This window comes from Hyla sarda, chromosome 8 (assembly GCF_029499605.1).
Source record: "Hyla sarda isolate aHylSar1 chromosome 8, aHylSar1.hap1, whole genome shotgun sequence".
Lineage (NCBI taxonomy): Eukaryota > Metazoa > Chordata > Amphibia > Anura > Hylidae > Hyla > Hyla sarda.
Window position 1 is genome coordinate 219579839 of NC_079196.1, and position 24379 is coordinate 219604217.

At 39.5% G+C, this 24379-nt stretch overlaps 1 protein-coding gene and 1 long non-coding RNA gene across 3 annotated transcripts in view; one reads left to right on the forward strand and one right to left on the reverse strand.

The window, feature by feature from the left end:
• SEC14L5 (SEC14 like lipid binding 5) overlaps window positions 1–24379 on the forward strand; it is a 107913-nt gene that overhangs the window by 56551 nt on the left and 26983 nt on the right. For both annotated transcript variants that reach the window (XM_056537115.1, XM_056537114.1), the window contains exons 4-7: window positions 12602–12751; window positions 13741–13872; window positions 19326–19454; window positions 23689–23917. In XM_056537115.1, coding sequence (XP_056393090.1) covers window positions 12602–12751; window positions 13741–13872; window positions 19326–19454; window positions 23689–23917 — 640 coding nt within the window. The remainder of the gene's footprint in view (window positions 1–12601; window positions 12752–13740; window positions 13873–19325; window positions 19455–23688; window positions 23918–24379) is intronic.
• LOC130285560 (uncharacterized) overlaps window positions 13797–24379 on the reverse strand; it is a 30552-nt gene continuing 19969 nt past the window's right edge. Inside the window, exons 3-4 of the long non-coding RNA XR_008847371.1 lie at window positions 19536–19613; window positions 13797–13934 (exon numbers count right to left, since the gene is read on the reverse strand). This is a non-coding gene — a long non-coding RNA (uncharacterized LOC130285560). The remainder of the gene's footprint in view (window positions 13935–19535; window positions 19614–24379) is intronic.

The window sequence follows — 24379 nt, forward strand, 5'->3', positions numbered from 1 at the left end:
CATGGCCGGAGCTGCACGTTGCTGCATGAATCCTGGATGTTTTGTACAGGTCACATGCCCCTTCCCCCTCCGTATATAACTGCCCAGTACTGGTCTGTCCTGCTGAGGGGCGAGTACATACCGGGTCCTCCATAGTATGCGCTGTGCGCACATTCCAGATTCCTACTACACACTTATTGTCGGCTCCAGTTCCACACGGCAAGGTCACCCAGTGTCATCCACCAGCACCATACAGACGGTGGATATCATGGGATATGGCCAAACCGGGCCCCAAACCAGCGCAAAATGGAGTCTGATTGGGATTATGGGCATGCTGGGAGTTGTAGTTGTGCGACGGCTGGAGAGCCACAGATTGGGGACATTCTGGCCCGACGTTGCCCAACACCAAGCACCAAATTGGTCTAGACTAGCGTTCCCCAATCTGTGACTCCAGCTGTTGCACAACTACAACTCCCAGCATGCCCGGACAGCCGAAGGCTGTCCGGGCATGCTGGAAGTTGTAGTAGTGCAACAGCTGGAGGCATCCTGGTTGGGGAACGCTCCTTTATGCTAATATATGTTTAAAAAATCTGATTAAAAAAAATCTGATTAATAAATCTCACACTTCTGTATTAATCAGATTTTTCTCATCTAAAATCTTAAAGGCTGCCCGGGCATGCTGGGAGTTGTAGTTGTGCAACAGCTGGAGGCACCCTGGTTGGGGAACACTCCTCTACGCTAATGTATGTTTAAAAAAAAAATCTGATTTAAAAATCTGATTAATAAATCTCACACTTGTGTATTAATCAGATTTTTATCATTTAAAATCTTAAAGGCTGCCCGGGCATGCTGGGAGTTGTAGTTGTGCAACAGCTGGAGGCACCCTGGTTGGAGAACGCTCCTTTATGCTAATATATGTTTAAAAAATCTGATTGATTCATAAATCTCACACTTCTGTATTAATCAGATTTTTATCATCTAAAATCTTAAAGGCTGCCCGGGCATGCTGGGAGTTGTAGTTGTGCAACAGCTGGAGGCACCCTGGTTGGGGAACATTCCTCTACGCTAATGTATGTTTAAAAAAAAATCTGATTAATAAATCTCACACTTCTGTATTAATCAGATTTTTATCATTTAAAATCTTGAAGGATGCCCGGGCATGCTGGGAGTTGTAGTTGTGCAACAGCTGGAGACACCCTGGCCTATCCTGTTGGCAACAATGGAAGAACAAGCCCTTTCAGGGTTTTCATATTGGATTTACTAAGTGTGGATGTGACCATACCACATATATAACCATTATAACAAGTTATAAAAGAGGTCTAGACTGCCAGTGCATGCTGGGACTTATAGTCCCCAACACAACCCAACAGCTGTTGGCTGCTATATTATGAGGCCTAGTGGGCCATGCCATGCCCAGCCATAGGGGTGGCTCCATAATCTTCACGCATATCCATTATATGGCCCAGGCCTGAAGTCTTCCAGGTCGTCCTTTGCATGTCAGGGCATGATGGGAGTTGTAGTTTTGCATCAGGTTGGGGAACAAAGGGCCAAAATCTCCAATAATCTGATGTCTCCAGACACTATGAAGATGCCAAACTAGTCTAGTATAGTTCTCCACAATCTGCGGCTCTTCAGGGACAACTCCTAGCAGGGCATGATGGGAGTTGTAGTTGGGCAGCACATGGTTGGGCGACACTGGACCATAAAGTCTAATAATCTGATGTCTCCAAAAACCATAAGGATTAGAATCCAGGAGCCGCCGACTTCTAGTCAGCGCCTAAGGGAATGAAAGCAAACGAGAAGTGCGGAATGTTGGTTAATTGTCCGAGGGTCCGGTGGGAACAACTTCCTTCCGGGGTCACATAACCAGATGTCTGCGGCTAAGAATATTTTATTTATCTATATTAAGATTAGATGCTGTCCACGTAATAAAGCTGCGGTCAGCGAAGAAGCCGAAGATGAGGAGAAGACGACCCATGTAACCCCCAGTATGTCTAGCCAATAATCCAACATACCTAGAATTAAAGGGGTTGTCCAGGAAAAAAACTTTTTTTTTTTTTTTATATATCAACTGTTTCCAGAAAGTTAAACAGATTTGTAAATTACTTCTATTAAAAAAATCTTAATCCTTTCAGTACTTATGAGCTTCTGAAGTTGAGTTATTCTTTGATGTCTAAGTGCTCTCTGATGACACCTGTCTCGGGAACCGCCCAGTTTAGAAGCAAATCCCCATAGCAAACCTCTTCTAAACTGGGCGGTTCCCGAGACACGTGTCAGAGAGCACTTAGACAGAAAAGAACAACCTTAACTTCAGAAGCTCATAAGTACTGAAAGGATTAAGATTTTTTTTAGTAGAAGTAATTTACAAATCTGTTTAACTTTCTGGAGCCAGTTGATATATAAAAAAAAAAGTTTTTTCCTGGAATACCCCTTTAACAAATTATTTTTTATGAGACAGTCCGATGTAGCAGAGCTGAGTTTCTTGCACTATGCCTAGTGCATTGCACCTCGATCACTAATCCCCAAATTGAAAACCAAGCTCTGCTACATATGTGTATTGTGGGAGATTAGCTCGGTAGAGTCGGTCAAATAGTAGCAAAACAGCAGTCAGGGACAGGGACAAAGTAACAGCTTTTACACTTAGCTGGGAAAATACTATATAAATCTTGCTTGCCCAGCACTAACTGCACATATCTCTTCCCTGTCTATACAGGTGGCTTACTACCAGCCACCCAATACAACAGTCGATGAATGTCTTAGTCACACAGACTGTCATGAGTGGTGCAGATTCCTCACAGCCTCACTTGCAGACCTTGTTTTAAAGCTCACTGACGAGCTGTCTACAGCACCTGTGCTGATCTGAGCTCATCTGAAAACCTGGACTGGCCCAGGAAGGGGATGAAAGGCCCCACTACCAAACCTGCCATTCATCCCATGAAAATCCAAGCCAGATAACAGGACTTATCAAGATAAATTTCACCAGGGATTTTAACTCTTTCTGAATTCCCCATATCTCACCCAGGTATCCACATACAAAATGTACCTTGGAAAACTATAGCAGATCGCCGACGACCATTCCTGTCACTGTATCGCAGCAAATATAAATACAGCGGTCCCTCAAGTTGCAATATTAATTGGTTCCAGGACGACCATTGTATGTTGAAACCATTGTATGTTGAGACCGGAACTCTATGCAAACCTGGTAATTGGTTCTGAAGCCCCAAAAATGTCATCCAAAAATAGGAAAAAGTGAGGATTAAAGAAAAATAAGTAGATAAATAATATAGATAAAGCAAATCCTTCCATATAAAAGTAAGAAAGATCTGCTGGGAGCTGTAATCACTGTCTATGTAGAGGACAGGAGCTTCTTCAGGATCCTGTACAGTACACAGTGTCCTAAAAAAATAACATGGAGCCGTCCTTAAAGGGGTACTCTGGCCCTAAGACATCTTATCCCCTATCCAAAGGATAGGGGATAAGATGTCTGACCCTCACGCCCCGCCCCCGCTATGCAAGTCTATGGGAGGGGGCGTGACGGCCGTCACGCCCCCTCCCATAGACTTGCATAGCGGGGGCAGGGCGTGACGTCACACGGGGCGGAGTTGTGACATCACCATAATCCGGCCCCGTGGTCGAATGCAAGATTGTGGGGGTCCCCTTTGGATAGGGGATAAGATCTCTTAAGGCCGGAGTACCCCTTTAACTGGTGTCCAAAGGAGCAGATAGCCCTGGTACAGGTAGAGAGTACAGAACATGTAATACCACCCTGTACTGTAGAGGAAGCTACCAGACACCAGTCAGTGCATACACTTCAGTAATACAAGTAAAGAGTAGTGCAGAACATGTAATACCTCCCTGTACTGTAGGGGGCGCTACCAGACAGCCAGTCAGTGCATACACTTCAGTAATACTTGTAAAGTGTACAGAACATGTAATACCTCTCTGTACTGTAGGGGGCGCTACCAGACACCAGTCAGTGCATACACTTCAGTAATACAGGGGTTTTACCAGTAAATGTCCATTCTGATTGGTCGGTTCTTCCGGCCATTGACACGTTTCGCAGATCTGGACTGTCTGTACTTTGTATGTTGAGTCTGGTTTCAAGTTAAAATGGTCCAGAAAAGACAATATTTTCCAAATACAATGATATGTTGAGGACATTGTAAGTTGAGGGATCATTGTATATCAAACAAATTTGTTATGGGTGTTACTGCCCCCTGTTGATCACAACTGTAGCTTCATTATGTGGTTGTTTTATTGAGATTGTGCTGGGATTTCTTTCTGGGATAGAGAAGGAAGAGAACTGCGTCATTCCCAACGTGAACCCTGAAGTCCCATAGGATTTATTGTTAAATGGGGACGTTTATTGTCTTTATACCCACTCATAATTCTAACATTGTTCTTTGAAAAATAAAACTTCTCTGTTTCTTTCGTACATAATAATTTATAGTACATTTACTTTACTTACTTCTCCTGAACTCTACTGAAGTGAGAGAACTGGATGGAACTGAGGGAAAGATTAAACAGGTTTATCCCTCCCTGAACAGATAGAATCTATTGTCCTACTACAGAACAGATGAGGCCGAGAGAGTGGATGGAAACACTAAACCTATTCTACTCATCTTCACCGTATGCAAATACAAGGAAGTACTAGTCACCAGACTACTTTAATACTGCCCCTATGTGCAAAAATATAACTACTATAATACTGCTCCTATATACAATAATATAACTACTATAATACTGCCTCCTATATACAAGAATATAACTACTATAATACTGCTCCTATATACAAGAATATAACTACTATAATACTGCCTCCTATATACAAGAATATAACTACTACAATACTGCTCCTATATACAAGAATATAACTACTATAATACTGTCCCTATGTGCAAAAATATAACTGCTGTAATACTGCTCCTATATACAATAATATAACTACTATAATACTGCTTCCTATATACAAGAATATAACTACTATAATACTGCCTCCTATATACAAGAATATAACTACTATTATACTACCCCCTATATTCAAGAATATAACTACTATAATAATGCCTCCTATATACTAGAATATAACTACTATAATACTGCTCCTATATACAAGAATATAACTACTATAATACTGCTCCTATGTACAAGAATATAACTACTATAATAATGCCTCCTATATACAAGAATATAACTACTATAATACTGCCCCTATATACAAGAATATAACTACTATAATACTTTCTCCTATATACAAGAATATAACTACTATAATACTGCTCCTATATACAAGAATATAACTACTATAATACTGCTCCTATATACAAGAATATAACTACTATAATACTGCCTCCTATATACAAGAATATAACTACTATAATACTGCCTCCTATATACAAGAATATAACTACTATTATACTACCCCCTATATTCAAGAATATAACTACTATAATAATGCCTCCTATATACAAGAATATAACTACTATAATACGGCTCCTATATACAAGAATATAACTACTATAATACTGCTCCTATGTACAAGAATATAACTTCTATAATAATGCCTCCTATATACAAGAATATAACTACTATAATACTGCCCCTATATACAAGAATATAACTACTATAATACTTTCTCCTATATACAAGAATATAACTACTATAATACTGCTCCTATATACAAGAATATAACTACTATAATACTGCTCCTATATACAAGAATATAACTACTATAATACTGCCTCTTATATACAAGAATATAACTACTATAATACTGCCTCTTATATACAAGAATATAACTACTATAATACTGCCTCTTATATACAAGAATATAACTACTATAATACTGCTCCTATATACAAGAATATAACTACTATAATACTGCTCCTATATACAAGAACATGACTACTATAATACTGCTTCTATATACAAGAATATAACTACTATAATACTGCTCCTATATACAAGAATATAACTACTATAATACTGCCCCCTATATACAAGAATATAACTACTATAATACTGCTCCTATATACAAGAATATAACTACTATAATACTGCCCCCTATATACAAGAATATAGCTACTATAATACTGCCTCCTATATACAAGAATATAACTACTATAATACTGCTCCTATATACAAGAATATAACTACTATAATGCTGCCTCCTATATACAAGAATATAACTACTATAATACTGCTTCTATATACAAGAATATAACTACTATAATACTGCCCCTATATACAAGAATATAACTACTATAATACTGCCCCTATATACAAGAATATAACTACTATAATACTGCCCCCTATATACAAGAATATAACTACTATAATACTGCTCCTTTATACAAGAATATAACTACTATAATACTGCTCCTTTATACAAGAATATAACTACTATAATACTGCTCCTATATACAAGAATATAACTACTATAATACTGCCTCCTATATACAGGAATATAACTACTATAATACTGCCCCTATATACAGGAATATAACTACTATAAAACTGCTCCTATATATAAGAATATAACTACTATAATACTGCCTCCTATATACAAGAATATAACTACTATAATACTGCTCCTATATACAAGAATATATCTACTATAATACTGCTCCTATGTACAAGAATATAACTATATAATAGTACAGTAGTTATAATCTACGTTCTACAGTAGTTTTTGGTATGGTGGCGGTCATTCTTCGATGTCGGTCATTCTTTGATGTCGGAGCCCGTGGTATTGACGCAGTGATAGTACAGGGGGTTGCACGTGATATATTTGGGAGCTGGATACTAATAATAGTTTGTGCTGGTGACATTCAGCGAGCAGGAGATACACTGGCACTCTGAGATAAGAGGCGGCGCGCGGCCCCTTCCCCGCCACAGTGCAGACCTGTCATATTTCTGACATATAATATTATATCATGGCTGCACAGTCTGTACATTGGTGTGTATATATATATATACTCTGTAGTATGGGCAACTGCAGAGGGCAGCTGTACATCATGGACATGTGACCTGTGTCCCCAATATTTCTCCACCCTACCCTATATATAAGTTATGTACCAAGAATGTGGCCATAATCCCACCGCCCCAGGCTCCTCTATGAGGGAAAGTCCTAATCTCACCATCAGCTCCTCCCACCGCTTGTATTTTTAGCCGCCTGTAAATGGGATCACACAGAGCTGCTTATCCGTGTCATGTTCTCCGAGGATTGTGTGCGGTGGTGACACCTCAGCGTGAGGGGGACCATGTCACTAATGGCCGCCATTTACCATCGTCTTCAAGTGTGAGATTAGAATAAGCCCTTCTCATACTACAAGCCCCCTACTACCCCATACTACAACCATACCACCCTTCTCATACCAAGGGCCCCTACTATCCCATACCACCCTTCTCATACCAAGGGCCCCTACTATCCCATACCACCCTTCTCATACCAAAGGCCCCTACCATCCCATACCACCCTTCTCATACCAAGGGCCCCTACTATCCCATACCACCCTTCTCATACCAAGGGCCCCTACTATCCCATACCACCCTTCTCATACCAAAGGCCCATATTACCCCTCTTATGCAAAGGGCCCCTACTACCCCAGTGTCCCTAATAACACTGATTCTACCCTACTCATACTACAAGCCCCCTACTACCCCTTACCACATTTTTCATACCATGGGCCCCTAATAACGCCCATACTACCCTTCTCATACTACAATCCCCCTATTATCCTGTACTACTACATCCATAATACTCTTCTCATACAAAGAGCCCCTAATAACACCCATTCTACTCTTCTACTACCAAGGGCCCCTAATAACACCCATTCTACCCTTCTCCTATCAAGGGCCCCTAATAACACCCATTCTACTCTTCTACTACCAAGGGCCCCTAATAACACCCATTCTACCCTTCTCCTATCAAGGGCCCCTAAAAACAACCATACTACCCTTCTCCTACCAAGGGCCCAGACTACCCCATACTACCCTTCTCATACTACAAGCCCCCTACTACCCCATACTACCATTCTCATACTACAAGCCCCCTACTACCCCTCACTACCCTTCTCATACTACAAGCCCCCTACTACCCCATACTACCCTTCTCATACTACAAGCCCCCTACTACCCCATACTACCCTTCTCATACTACAAGCCCCCTACTACCCCTCACTACCCTTCTTATACTACAAGCCCCCTACTACCCTGTACTACCCTTCAAATACTACAAGCCCCCTACTACCCCTCTCTACCCTTTTTATACTACAAGCCTCCTACTACCCCTCACTACCCTTCTTATACTACAAGCCCCCTACTACCCCTCACTACCCTTCTTATACTACAAGCCCCCTACTACCCCTCACTACCCTTCTTATACTACAAGCCCCCTACTACCCCTTACTACCCTTCTCACACTACAAGCCCCCTACTACCCCTCACTACCCTTCTCATTACTTCTACCATAATACTCTTCTTGTACAAAGGGCCCCTAATAACACTCATACTACTCTACTCCTACCAAGGGCTCCTAACAACAGCCATACTACCCTTCTCCTACCAAGGGCCCCTAACAACACCCATTCTACCCTTCTCCTACCAAGGGCCCCTAATAACACCCATTCTACCCTTCTCCCACCAAGGGTCACTAATAACGCCCATTCTACCCTTCTCCCACCAAGGGCCCAGACTACCCCATACTACCCTTCTCATATTACAGGCCCCCTACTACCCTGTACTACCCTTCTCATACTACAAGCCCCCTACTACCCCATAATACCCTTCTCAGTACTTCTACCAATGGTGAATTGTAACAGCTCCACCCTTTTTAATATAAAATTACAAAATGTAAGTATATTAGTAACTTTGCTGTATATAAAGTCGTAAAAATAGCCCAAGTAGCTATGTTCCTTAGGTCAGACTATAGCCCGGTGTTGCTCTTTTTGGTCATGGTGTAACCATAGTATGCCATGGTCCTGGATGGGAGGGAAGGGTTGTTCGCAGGTCCCCTGTGGTCCCGGTCGGATGTTGAGTTGTAGTTTCACAGACCTCCTTTGTAGGTTATCGCCACTTGTCGGTGGAATGTCCTTCTCTTGTCGCATAGTAGGATTGGCACTTGAGGAATGTAGCGTTAGCGTTGGCATCTGCTTTCCCTTTAACCCATTGCCTCCCTGTGGCCAGGCCTCTAACATCAGGCTATATCTTCCTCCTACAGCCTTAAAGAAAATAATTCAAAGAGGTTTTTTTTTCACAATTCTGCTGATTTCGTCATACTGGATGGCAAAGTATTTTGGGAGATTGGATGGGAGTGACTCAGTCCAAGCACATACTGGGTGAATTTTGTCAATTTTTGTATAAGTATAAGCCATATTTTTGATTCCGCGATAAATAGAAGATAGGCCCGGCAAAGTCAAGTTAAAATTTTCACCTCTTGGAATTCAAGGAATAGGGATCCCAAAATTATACATTTTTCTAATAGTTCTAAAAGTTTGAAGCCAAATCCCAAACTGTTGTTCCATTCATCGGAACAGATTGATCAAACCATGTGGCCAATCTATTCCAGGTAATGGGACAACAGTTTGGTGTCACCAGTTGTCTTCAAACTGTGTCCCTCCAGATGTTGCAAAACTACGACTCCCAGCATGCCCGGACAGCCAATGGCTGTCCGGGCATGCTGGGAGTCGTAGTTTTGCAACATCTGGAGGGACACAGCTTGGAGAACTAGGTTCTACACCAACATCTGGAGGGACACAGTTTGGAGAACTAGGTTCTACACCAACATCTGGAGGGACACAGTTTGGAGATCTAGGTTCTACACCATCTGACTATTCATCCTAAGCCATGTTTTAAATGTCTTCTGTGCCCCCTTTGGAATAGGCAGGTTCAGCCTGTTATGACCCCTGTTCGGTATTGGCCAGTTGTCTTCATCTTTTGAGGAAAAAATTCCTTCTCGACTCTATAACCCCGTATAAACCCCTGGATCAATGCCCCCTTTCCACACCCCATAGCAGCTACGCAGTCACTTAAAGAGTACCTCTCATAATCTTGTTAAATTGTATACTCCTCCCAGTTCACTGCCCCCATCATGATAAACCACCCCCTGCCTTTATTTTTTATTATTTTTTAGTTTTCTACCTTAATATTGCTCTGTATTTTCTGCTAAGTCTGTCAGATTCACAGACTGGGAAGGGGCGTTCCCCAGCAGGCATGACATCATCTGAAGCCATACAGGGGAGAACTTCCTCCCTCACTCTGCTACTCACAGCCCAGAACTGTTCAGCGTGAGATGAGCTATGATTGGCTAAGGCTGCACACACCCTCTCAGCACTCCAGACTGCATTTCCTGATTTTGGACTTCTGCCAGGCCAGCAGGAGTCCAAAGTCTGTGCAAGAGATGGGAGTGTGTGGGGGTGGGGGGGGGAGAATGTGCTCTGGACAAGTAGGGAGACACCTAGTGGCAGCTTTTTTAAACACAAATAAAACATAGAAAACGTAATTATTTTTTAAACAAAGTACAATAGAAAGATTTCTTATTTACCATAAGGAGTGCAATAGCAAAAATTACGGTAGTTTTAATGACAGTGCCCATTTAGGAATCCACACAGTGGAAGGTCTACAGGAACATCAGGATCTGGGTCCTGGAGATTCTCAGTCACATGAGAGATAGGAGTTCATTTCTCATGTCATCGGCACCCCGGTGCCTCATCTGTCTCTTCTCTTCATGTTCCCATTTGCCATGGAATTTCTCGGTTGAGGCTTAAAGGGGTACTCTGGTGGAAAACATTTTTTTTTTTTTAAATCAACTAGTGCCAGAAAGTTAAACAGATTTGTAAATGACTTCTGTTAAAAAAATCTTTATCCTTCCAGTACTTTTTAGCAGCTGTATGCTACAGAGGAAATTCTTTTCTTTTTGAATTTCTTTTTTTTTGTCTTGTCCACAGTGCTCTCTGCTGACACCTGATGCCCGTATCAGGAACTGTCCAGAGCAGGAGAAAATCCTCGTAGCAAACCTATGCTGCTCTGGACAGTTCCTGACACGGACAGAGGTGTCAGCAGAGAGCACTGTTTACAAGACAAAAAATAAATTCAAAAAGCAAAGAATTTCCTCTGTAGCAAACAGCTGCTAAAAAGTACTGGAAGGATAAAGATTTTTTTTTAACAGAAGTAATTTACAAATCTCATCTATGTAGAAACAGAGTAGTTCGGCACCACTACAGGATACTTCCCGTGCAATCACTTTTTAAGTCCCTTATGTATCGTGTGTAGCTGCAGTGTGAACGGAGGCCAAGAAACCGGTTATGTGGGGGTGCTATCCCCAGGTAATGCACAAATCGCAGTACAATATTGTAGAAGGAGAGATGAAAGGATGCACTCACCACTTCGCTGCCGGTAAAAAAGTGCTTTATTCAGACATAACGGGCAGGTAACAGCCGTTTCACCCGCGCATGCGGGCTAGCCCGCATGCGCGGGTGAAACGGCTGTTACCTGCCCTTGTTTGGCGTCCTGCACCCCCTGTCCTCCACGCTCTGAAGTTATGTCCGAATAAAGCACTTTTTTACCGGCAGCAAAGTGGTGAGTGCATCCTTCCTTCTCTCTCCTTCTATAATTTACAAATCTGTTTAACTTTCTGGCACCAGTTCATTTAAAAAAAAAAAAGGTTTCGACCAGAGTACCCCTTTAAAGAGAGAGTTTGTCATCATAAGAGGTAGTGTAAAGTTTTGGAAATGGTGGGGAGGACAGCTCTTAATATATCTAGATTTTCATCTGTTTTTGGTTTGATGACATCACAGGTATAAACATAGAATTTAATGATGCGTGATTTGTGGTCAACGAGGACTCATTGGGGGTTTTTCTGTGGACGATGTAGTCAACTGGTCATCGGTTTCAATCTCGGTGATCATAAGAAGTAGCATAAGTCTTTGTTATTGATGTGAGGATAACTCCTTATTTCATCAATTTTCTCTTGATGACGTCACAGGGTTTACACATCTTGAATAGAATTCAGTGAAGCGTGATTTGTGGTCAATTAAGGGTCCGGGGGGGTTCTTAGCGATCGTAAGCAGTATAAACCATTGGCGCGATGGTTTGGACAGCTCTTTATATAGCCAGTATTTCAGCCATTTTAGTTTGATGACATCACAGGTATAAACATAGAATTTAATGATGCGTGATTTGTGGTCAACGAGGAGTCATTGGGGTTTTTTCTGTGGACGATGTAGTCAACTGGTCATCGGTTGGAATCTCGGTGATCATAAGAAGTAGCATAAGTCTTTGTTATTGATGTGAGGATAACTCCTTATTTCATCAATTTTCTCTTGATGACGTCACAGGGTTTACACATCTTGAATGGAATTCAGTGAAGCGCGATTTGTGGTCAATTAGGGGTCGGGGGGGGGTTCTTAGCGATCGTAAGCAGTATAAACCATGGGCGCGATGGTTTGAACAGCTCTTTATATAGCCAGTATTTCAGCCATTTTAGTTTGACGACATCACAGCATGTTTAATGAAGCCTGATTTGTGAACGCGAAACTAGAAACACTCGAAACATGAAGCATACATCTAGTTTTTCATCCACTTTGGCTTAAAGGGGTTTTGTTTTCTACTCTTCATCCCGCAGGCTTACGAGAAACGCTTCCCTACCTGCCCGCTCATCCCCGTCTTCATCGGTAGCGATATCACCTACGAGCACAAGAGCGATGATGGGTCACTACATGTGGTGGAGCGCAGCTGTAAGCTCAATGTGGACGCCCCTCGGCTACTCAAAAAGGTGAGCAAGACTCGCCCCAGCCAAATAACCTAGACATCCTATTCTTTGCACTTTAGGGCCTGGGGGGAAAACCCACTGGGGCAACAGCATACTATAGTTTTTAGTGGCCGTTCCCAGTCGTATGGACCAGGAGTGGTAGGCACACCAGCCCTTTAAGACTTGGGCCTTGAGGACAACAAAAGGCAATAGACTGAGTATCTGTGGGACAAAGCCACTAAGTGCCCCTTTGGGCAGCACCGGAGGTCCCTGCAGTGGGTTGTCCTCTTAGGGGCCAATTTGACAAGTCTTATTAGGGGAAACTTAACATTCCAGGCGTTACCCAGTTGGCCCTTGTTGTTATAAGTGAACCACTTCTATATAGAGAGTCTGTTATATCCTCTATGACAGTGGTCCCCAACCTAGTCCTCAAGGCCCACCAACATTCCGGGTTTTTTTTTAGTTACTCCATCGGAATAGAACAGGGACATTTTTAATTCTGGACTGTTGGTGGGCCTTAAAGGGGTACTCCGGTGGAAAACTGTTTTTTTTTTTTTTTTTTTAAATCAACTGGTGCCAGAAAGTTAAACAGATTTGTAAATGACTTCTATTAAAAAATCTTTACCCTTCCATTACTTTTTAGCAGCTGTATGCTACAGAGGAAAATCCCCATAACAAACCTATGTTGCTCCGGACAGTTCCTGATACGGACAGAGGTGTCAGCAGAGAGCACTGTGGTCAAGACAAAAAAGGAATTCAAAAAGAAAAGAATTTCCTCTGTAGCATACAGCTGCTAAAAAGATGTCTAGGGGATAAGATGTCTAGGGGCGGAGTACCCCTTTAAGTCCTCCCCTGAGGAACACCTCCAAACCTCCTCTTGTCCTTCTGCAACCTTTATTGCTCTACCAAAACCAGGACTGTGGACTAGCATGCTTTGTATATGAAGCTCCACCCATGATGTAGTTATACCTCCAGTCCTCCGGGGCTGCTCTATAATCTCTTCTATATTCCAGATTGCCGGTGTGGAATACGTTTATTTTATCCAGAAAAACACGCTGAACTGGAAGGACCGGACGCTGCTCATCGACGCTCGCAACGAAACCTTCTCAACCCGGGTCTTGGTGAACGAGACCTGCAGCTACTCTGTAAGTACCCCGTGTCTCCACCTCCTCGCGTCCTTCCATAACTGTTTGGAGTTCTAGAAAAGCTGGGTGGCAGACATTTGAGTTAGCAAAAATTGGTACAAGTACAAGGGTGTAATTTTGGGATTTTTTTTTTTTGACTGCAACTGAAGGGAGTGAAGCAGAAATACCAGCGATACCGGAGTCATCACCTTTTTAACATACTCTGAATATTTGTCTCCTGTCTTCACTTGCCTCCCACAACAACAAACAGCAGATTTAAGGTAACCGGAGATTCCTGATGGGTCCGAGAAGGTTCCGTCACTCTTAAAGGGCCAGTGATCCTAAACTTACATACCAGGACAAAGGGGTACTCCCGTGGAAAACTTTATTTTTATTTTTTTTATCAACTGGTGCCAGAAAGTTAAACAGATTTGCAAATCGCTTCTATTAAAAAATCTTAATCCTTCCAGTACTTTTTAAGGGCTGTATACTAAAGAGAAATCCAAAAAAGAAATGCATTTCCTCTGATGTCATGACCACAGTGCTCTCTGCTGACCTCTGCTGTCCATTTCATGAACTGTCCAGAGCAGAAGAAAATCCCCATAGCAAACATATGCTGCTCTGGACAGTTCCTAAAATGGACAGCAGAGGTCAGCAGAGAGCACTGTGGTCATGACATCAGAGGAAATGCATTTCTTTTTTGGATTTCTCTTTAGTATACAGCCCCTAAAAAGTACTGGAAGGATTAAGATTTTTTAATAGAAGTGATTTGCAAATCTGTTTAACTTTCTGGCACCAGTTGATTTAAAAAAAAAAAAAAAAGTTTTCCACGGGAGTACCCCTTTAAAGGGCTACACTGGAAAACATTTTTTTTTTTTTTTTTTTTTTTTTATTAAATCAACGTTAAACAGATTTGTAAATTAATTTTATAAAAAAAAAAAAAAAAATCTTAACCCTTCCAGTACTTATCAGCTGCTGTATGATCCACAGCAAGTTCTTTTCTTTTTTGAATTTCCTTTTTCTGTCTGACCACAAGTGCTCTCTGCTGACACCTCTGTCCATTTTAGCAACTGTCCAGAGCAGGAGAGGTTTGCTATGGGGATTTAATCCTACTCTGGACAATTCCTAAAATGGACAGAGGTGTCAGCAGAGAGCACTGTGGTCAGACAGAAAGGAAATTCAAAAAGAAAAGAACTTCCTGTGGAGCATACAGCAGCTGATAAGTACTGGAAGGGTTAAGATTTTCAAATAGAAGTAATTTACAAATCTGTTTAACTTTCCGGCACCAGTTGACTTAAAAAAAAAAAAAATTTCAGTGGAGTACCCCTTTAAATAGCAATATCCTGGTATCATCTTGATGAATACCAGCAATGTTTATGGCAGCCTGTATTCTATGCTTTTTCTTCCGTCGCCGCCACAAGGGGGCAGCGACAAGCGGACTGCGATCAGTTGTTTAGGGCCCCAGTTTTCTAAGTGAGGCTCAAGAATGGGATTCTGAGGAGCACAAAAGTAAAAACAGCAGTGTATGGCGGTATTATTATGTGAGACCTAAATCATGACGGTTCAAAGGAGTATTATATATTGTGTGCAAACCAGTGTTTTCCCACCAGTGTGCCTCCAGCTGTTGCAAAACTACAACTCCCAGCATGCCCGGACAGCCGTTGGCTGTCCGGGCATGCTGGGAGTTGTAGTTTTGCAACAGCTGGAGGCACACTGGCGGGAAAATACCGGTGTGAACTATATATGGAAGTTTTACATGCACTCTCTAAAGGAGTACGGTTATATATTTTATGGGAACTATAGGACTGTTTTATGCTGACTGTTCAAAGTAGTGTTATATATTATGGGGGAACTATATGATGTTATTATGTGGGAACTATATGGTGTTATTATGTGGGAACTATATGGTGCTATTATGTGGGAACTATATGATGTTATTATGTGGGAACTATATGGTGCTATTATGTGGGAAGTATATGATGCTATTATGTGGGAACTATATGGTGTTATTATGTGGGAACTATATGATGCTATTATGTGGGAACTATATGGTGCTATTATGTGGGAAGTATATGATGTTATTATGTGGGAACTATATGGTGTTATTATGTGGGAACTATAGGGTGTTATTATGTGGGAACTATATGATGTTATTATGTGGGAAGTATATGATGTTATTATGTGGGAACTATATGATGTTATTATGGGGGAACTATATGGTGTTATTATGTGGGAACTATATAATGTTATTATGTGGGAACTATATGGTGTTATTATGTGGGAACTATACGGTGTTATTATGTGGGAACTATATGGTGTTATTATGTGGGAACTATATGGTGTTATTATGTGGGAACTATATGATGCTATTATGTGGGAACTATATGATGTTATTATGTGGGAACTATATGGTGCTATTATGTGGGAACTATAGGGTGTTATTATGTGGGAAGCATATGATGCTATTATGTGGGAACTATATGGTGTTATTATGTGGGAACTATATGGTGCTATTATGTGGGAACTATATGGTGTTATTATGTGGGAACTATATGGTGTTATTATGTGGGAACTATATGGTGTTATTGTGTGGGAACTATATGGTGTTATTATGTGGGACCTTTATGGTGTTATTATGTGGGAACTATATGATGTTATTATGTGGGAACTATATGGTGTTATTGTGTGGGAACTATATGGTGTTATTATGTGGGAACTATATGGTGTTATTATGTGGGAACTATATGATGTTATTATGTGGGAACTATAGGGTGTTATTATGTGGGAACTATAGGGTGTTATTATGTGGGAAGTATATGGTGTTATTATGTGGGAACTATATGGTGTTATTATGTGGGAACTATATGGTGTTATTATGTGGGAACTATATGGTGTTATTATGTGGGAACTATATGGTGTTATTATGTGGGAACTATATGGTGTTATTATGTGGGAACTATATGATGTTATTATGTGGGAACTATAGGGTGTTATTATGTGGGAAGTATATGGTGTTATTATGTGGGAACTATATGGTGTTATTATGTGGGAACTATATGGTGTTATTGTGTGGGAACTATATGGTGTTATTGTGTGGGAACTATATGGTGTTATTATGTGGGAACTATATGATGTTATTATGTGGGAACTATATGGTGTTATTATGTGGGAACTATATGGTGTTATTATGTGGGAACTATATGGTGTTATTATGTGGGAACTATATGGTGTTATTATGTGGGAACTATATGGTGTTATTATGTGGGAACTATATGGTGTTATTATGTGGGAACTATATGGTGTTATTATGTGGGAACTATATGGTGTTATTATGTGGGAACTATATGGTGTTATTATGTGGGAACTATAGGGTGTTATTATGTGGGAACTATAGGGTGTTATTATGTGGGAACTATACGGTGTTATTATGTGGGAACTATACGGTGTTATGTGGGGACTATACGGTGTTATTATGTGGGGACTATATGGTGTTATTATGTGGGAACTATATGGTGTTATTATGTGGGAACTATATGATGTTATTATGTGGGAACTATACGGTGTTATTATGTGGGGACTATACGGTGTTATTATGTGGGGACTATACGGTGTTATTATGTGGGGACTATATGGTGTTATTATGTGGGAACTATATGGTGTTATTATGTGGGAAGTATATGATGTTATTATGTGGGAAGTATATGGTGCTATTATGTGGGAACTATATGGTGCTATTATGTAGGAACTATATGATGTTATTATGTGGGAACTATATGGTGTTATTATGTGGGAACTATATGGTGTTATTATGTGGGAACTATATGGTGTTATTATGTGGGAACTATATGGTGTTATTATGTGGGAACTATATGGTGTTATTATGTGGGAACTATATGGTGCTATTATGTGGGAACTATATGGTGTTATTATGTGGGAACTATATGATGCTATTATGTGGGAACTATATCGTGTTATTATGTGGGAACTATAGGGTCCTATTATGTAGGAACTATATGATGCTATTATGTGGGAACTATATGGTGTTATTATGTGGGAACTATAGGGTGCTATTTTGTAGGAACTATATGGTGTTATTATGTGGGAACTATATGCTGCTATTATGTGGGAACTATATGGCAGTTTTTATGCTGGCCATTCGGAGTAGTATTATATGTTATGTGGGAATTAAATGGAACTATTATGTGGGAAGTATATGGTGCTAGTATGTCAGAACTATATGGCAGTTTTTTTGCTGACTGTTCTAAGGAGTATTATATATTGCATGTGAACCAGGGTGCCTCCAGCTGTTGCAAAACTACAACTCCCAGCATGCCCGGACAGCCAATCAGCTGAGCGGCAAAGAAGCAAAGCATTCCCTGCTCTTGGTTAGTTTTTAAGGAATCCGGAATGCAGGGGTAAGTAATGGCAGCCATCTTGGAAGTCACCAAACTTTTCTAGAACCAGATATGGCCACTGGAAGGAAGTTTAGACTTCTTGGCAGAAAAGGACAACTCAAGGACTTGAAATTGCTGAGGATATATTAGGATTTTCCTGAGGCTGATCCGTAACAATTTCACAAAAACACAGACAATAGCGGCCTCTGGTGGCTTTAATGCCAAATCGCACCCCAGGCAGAAACTGCTTAGTCATAAAAACCTGCAGCATAATCCTGTTATATGGAGCTCCCATCTGCCGGAACATACGGCTGCATAGCTGCCAGAATACCCGTGACATGTGAATACAGATCTAGAGCTTCTGCTACATTGTGCCAAGGTTTAATTATAAATCCCAGCAGTCCATGACATTGCTATGTGGGCCCTTGGTGGAGCAAAAAAAGAGGGGGGCGAGGGGTTGCTCAGATTTTCTCCATCCTTATTATATGTCCATCTAGAAATGTGATCATTTGTGGAGACTATATAGGCAGCTGCCCATAAAGTTACACACTGAGGTATATAGACGACGTTTATATCATATGCATAACATATGATAGAAACGTCGTCTATATACCTCAGTGTGTAACTTTATAGTCTCCACAGAATATCACGTTTCTAGATGGACATATAATGTTATATTCTGTTTAGGGTATAAAGGTAATGATTCTATAGCAGTGTTTCCCAACCAGTGAACCAATGTGCCTCCAGCTGTTGCAAAACTACAACTCCCAGCATGTCCGGACAGCCTTCGGCTGTCCGGACATGCTGGAAGTTGAAGTTTTGCAACAGCTGGAGGCACATGGGTTGGGAAATACTGAATTGGAGACTATTCTCTAACTACAAGATATCAGGACATGCTGGGAGTTATAGTTCTGGAACAGCTGGAGGCACCCTATTAGGAGACGCTGAAACAAATGGCAATTCTTCAATATCTTGAGGGTTGGGGTCTCCAAGGAGTAAAGACAAGACATGGGTAAAGTGTCAGAATGGCGGCTGCGTGGTAACATTCCAGCGGTTCTAGAATATTCTTCTGGGTTCCAGGTTCATCCTGATAATGAGGAGTGGACGTGTTTCGAGCAGACGGCTTCTCTTGACATCAAATCTTTCTTCGGTTTTGAGAGCACAGTGGAGAAGATTGCAATGAAGCAGTACACTGCCAACATAAAGAGGGTGAGTGCGCCCCCTGCTGTCAGCATTGGATTATCACTCATATCTCAGGGACAAATGATTCCTACACTAAAGGTTTCTTACCTTTTATAGCCCTTGTGGTTTTCTGTTGCTTTCTAGGTACAATCTCACACGAATATGAATTATTTGAACACAGCTCCCCTGGTGGAAAATGATAGAAAAAAAAATAGGAATTTTTATTATGAAGATTAGATAGATAGATATGTGATGGATAGATAGAAAGATATGAGATAGATAGATAGATATGAGATAGATATGAGATAGATATGAGATAGATATGAGATAGATAGATAGATAGATAGATATGAGATAGATAGATAGATATGAGATAGATATGAGATAGATAGATAGATAGATAGATATGAGATAGATAGATAGATAGATAGATATGAGATAGATATGAGATAGATATGAGATAGATAGATAGATAGATAGATATGAGATAGATAGATAGATATGAGATAGATAGATAGATATGAGATAGATAGATAGATAGATAGATATGAGATAGATAGATAGATAGATATGAGATAGATATGAGATAGATAGATAGATATGAGATAGATAGATATGAGATAGATAGATAGATATGAGATAGATAGATAGATATGAGATAGATAGATATGAGATGAGATAGATAGATAGATATGAGATAGATAGATAGATAGATAGATATGAGATAGATAGATAGATATGATATAGATAGATAGATAGATATGAGATAGATATGAGATAGATAGATAGATATGAGAGATAGATAGATATTAGATAGATAGATAGATATGAGATAGATATGAGATAGATAGATAGATAGATATGAGATAGATAGATATGAGATAGATAGATATGAGATAGATAGATAGATAGATATGAGATAGATATGAGATAGATAGATAGATAGATATGAGATAGATAGATAGATAGATACAAACAAAGAATAAGTCAGCCAGCACTTTAGTTGATACCAAACTATTATATGGACCTGGCCTACAGGTGCACGCTACTAGGCTAGATATACAGCAACAGAAGAATGCAGCAGCACACTGCCAGCACAAGGATATAGGTGAAACATGAACATGCAGATAAAACATGGAGACTATACAGCTATGGTGTAATAAATGCAAATGTGAAACTATGAAGGTCCGTATAATAGTTTGGTATCAACTAAAGTGCTGGCTGACTTATTCTTTGTCTGTATTACACATACGGGGGAGTGGCTACCTCCATGTTGGCCTTGCACCCCACCCACCTCTATCAGGTGTATATAAGGTATCTTGGATGTTCCAGACCCTGCCATGCTTACTGAACTGTTCACACAGAGGCATATTCACAGTGTAGGGTCCGTCCCAATGAGGCCACCTTATCGCGGTGGGACGGTCCAAGCTATTTGACCGCCGGCGGAGACAAATTTGCGAGCTAAGTGCCTCACTATTTCATAGTTTCACATTTGCATCTATTACACCATAGCTGTATAGTCTCCATGTTTTATCTGCATGTTCATGTTTCACCTATATCCTTGTGCTGGCAGTGTGCTGCTGTATTCTTCTGTTGCTAGATAGATAGATAGATATGAGATAGATAGATATGAGATAGATATGAGATAGATAGATAGATAGATAGATAGATATGAGATAGATAGATATGAGATAGAAATGAGATAGATGGATAGATAGATAGATATGAGATAGATAGATAGATAGATAGATATGAGATAGATATGAGATAGATATGAGATAGATAGATATGAGATAGATATGAGATAGATATGAGATAGATATGAGATAGATAGATATTAGATAGATAGATAGATAGATATGAGATAGATAGATAGATATGAGATAGATAGATAGATATGAGATAGATAGATAGATAGATATGAGATAGATAGATATGAGATAGATAGATAGATAGATATGAGATAGATAGATATGAGATAGATATGAGATAGATAGATAGATATGAGATAGATATGAGATAGATAGATAGATATGAGATAGATATGAGATAGATAGATAGATATGAGATAGATATGAGATAGATAGATATGAGATAGATAGATATGAGATAGATAGATAGATATGAGATAGATAGATATGAGATAGATAGATATGAGATAGATAGATATGAGATAGATAGATAGATATGAGATAGATAGATATGAGATAGATATGAGATAGATAGATAGATATGAGATAGATAGATAGATATGAGATAGATAGATATGAGATAGATAGATATGAGATAGATAGATATGAGATAGATATGAGATAGATAGATATGAGATAGATAGATATGAGATAGATAGATATGAGATAGATAGATATGAGATAGATAGATATGAGATAGATAGATATGAGATAGATAGATAGATAGATAGATAGATATGAGATAGATAGATAGATAGATAGATAGATAGATAGATATGAGATAGATAGATAGATATGAGATAGTTAGATAGATATGAGATAGATATGAGATAGATAGATAGATAGATAGATATGAGATAGATAGATATGAGATAGATAGATAAGGTAAAAATAGATGCAGCACACCACAGCTTGAAAATCACGGTGCAAAATTTATTCCATAGTGTATTCCAATAGACAACGTTTCACCAGCGTGAGGCTGGTGAAACGTTGTCTATTGGAATACACTATGGAATAAATTTTGCACCGTGATTTTCAAGCTGTGGTGTGCTGCATCTATTTGTACTTTATGGATTAAGGAACCGGCGACCGAGGCTCCAAGTATGCTTGCACCCCGTCCAAAACTACCTATCTTTCTTGATGTGCTGTTCATATTTGGACTTAGATAGATAGATAGATATGAGATAGATAGATAGATATGAGATAGATAGATAGATAGATAGATATGAGATAGATAGATAGATAGATGGATAGATATGAGATAGATAGATATGAGATAGATATGAGATAGATATGAGATAGATATGAGATAGATAGATATGAGATAGATATGAGATAGATAGATAGATAGATAGATAGATATGAGATAGATAGATAGATATGAGATAGATATGAGATAGATATGAGATAGATAGATAGATAGATAGATATGAGATAGATATGAGATAGATAGATAGATATGAGATAGATAGATAGATAGATAGATAGATAGATAGATATGAGATAGATAGATAGATAGATAGATAGATATGAGATAGATATGAGATAGATATGAGATAGATATGAGATAGATATGAGATAGATATGAGATAGATAGATAGATAGATAGATATGAGATAGATAGATAGATATGAGATAGATAGATAGATATGAGATAGATAGATAGATAGATATGAGATAGATAGATATGAGATAGATAGATATGAGATAGATAGATAGATATGAGATAGATAGATATGAGATAGATATGAGATAGATAGATAGATATGAGATAGATATGAGATAGATAGATAGATATGAGATAGATATGAGATAGATAGATAGATATGAGATAGATATGAGATAGATAGATATGAGATAGATAGATATGAGATAGATAGATATGAGATAGATAGATAGATATGAGATAGATAGATATGAGATAGATAGATATGAGATAGATAGATATGAGATAGATAGATAGATATGAGATAGATAGATATGAGATAGATATGAGATAGATAGATAGATATGAGATAGATAGATATGAGATAGATATGAGATAGATATGAGATAGATAGATAGATAGATAGATAGATATGAGATATGAGATAGATAGATATGATATAGATAGAAGAGAAAATAGAAATCAATGTTATGTTTTCACCAGTAGAGCTCTATCCATTAAAGAGGTATGACCATCTCAGGAAGTTATCCTCTACCTATAGGATAACTGTTATAAAGGTGATTAGTGGGATCTGACTTCTGGGACCCCCACATATCATGAGAACAGAGGTGAAATGTCCCCCAGAATGAATGGAGCGCACCGCACAATCCTGGCCAGTGTTCCATGTATTCTCTATGGGGCTGGAGCAATGCTAGGAAGTCCCATAGACAATACATGGATCACACGGAGGGCTCCATTCATTCTCCCCTCTCCCTGTCCTCGGGATGGGTGGGGGTCCAGCAGTCAGATGTCCACCAGCTAGAGAAGGGCTATCCTATGGATAAGGGGTAATGTCTTCAGATGGAAATACCTCTAACAATGATGTAGAGTCTCTGTGATGACCGTCCCTTTCTGTATATTACAGGGTAAGGAGGTCATTGAATTCTACTTGAATGAGCTAATATCTCAGGGCATCACTCACATCCCCCAATGGACCCCCGGAGCTACAGGGGGATACCAACATGTCTCAAGAATGGCAACCAGCGGACATCCCTGCAGCACTGAGGCGCCAACCACTGAGTCTGAGGCATCGTGTGCCCCATTACAGCTCAGAGGAGAGATGGCGGGTCACAGTACAGCTACAGAACCGGATGGTAAGTCAGAAAGACGTCATCTATATACCAATATACAACTATACAACCATTATGTATATACACTGTATGTAACTATACAACCATTATATATGTATATACACTGTATGTAACTATACAACTGTTATCTATATATACTGTATGTAACTATACAACCATTATCTATATACACTGTATGTAACTATACAACTGTTATCTATATATACTGTATGTAACTATACAACTGTTATCTATATATACTGTATGTAACTATACAACCGTTATCTATATACTGTATGTAACTATACAACCATTATATATGTATATACACTGTATATACAACCATTATCTATATACACTGTATGTAACTATACAACTGTTATCTATATATACTGTATGTAACTATACAACTGTTATCTATATACTGTATGTAACTATACAACCATTATATATGTATATACACTGTATATACAACCATTATCTATA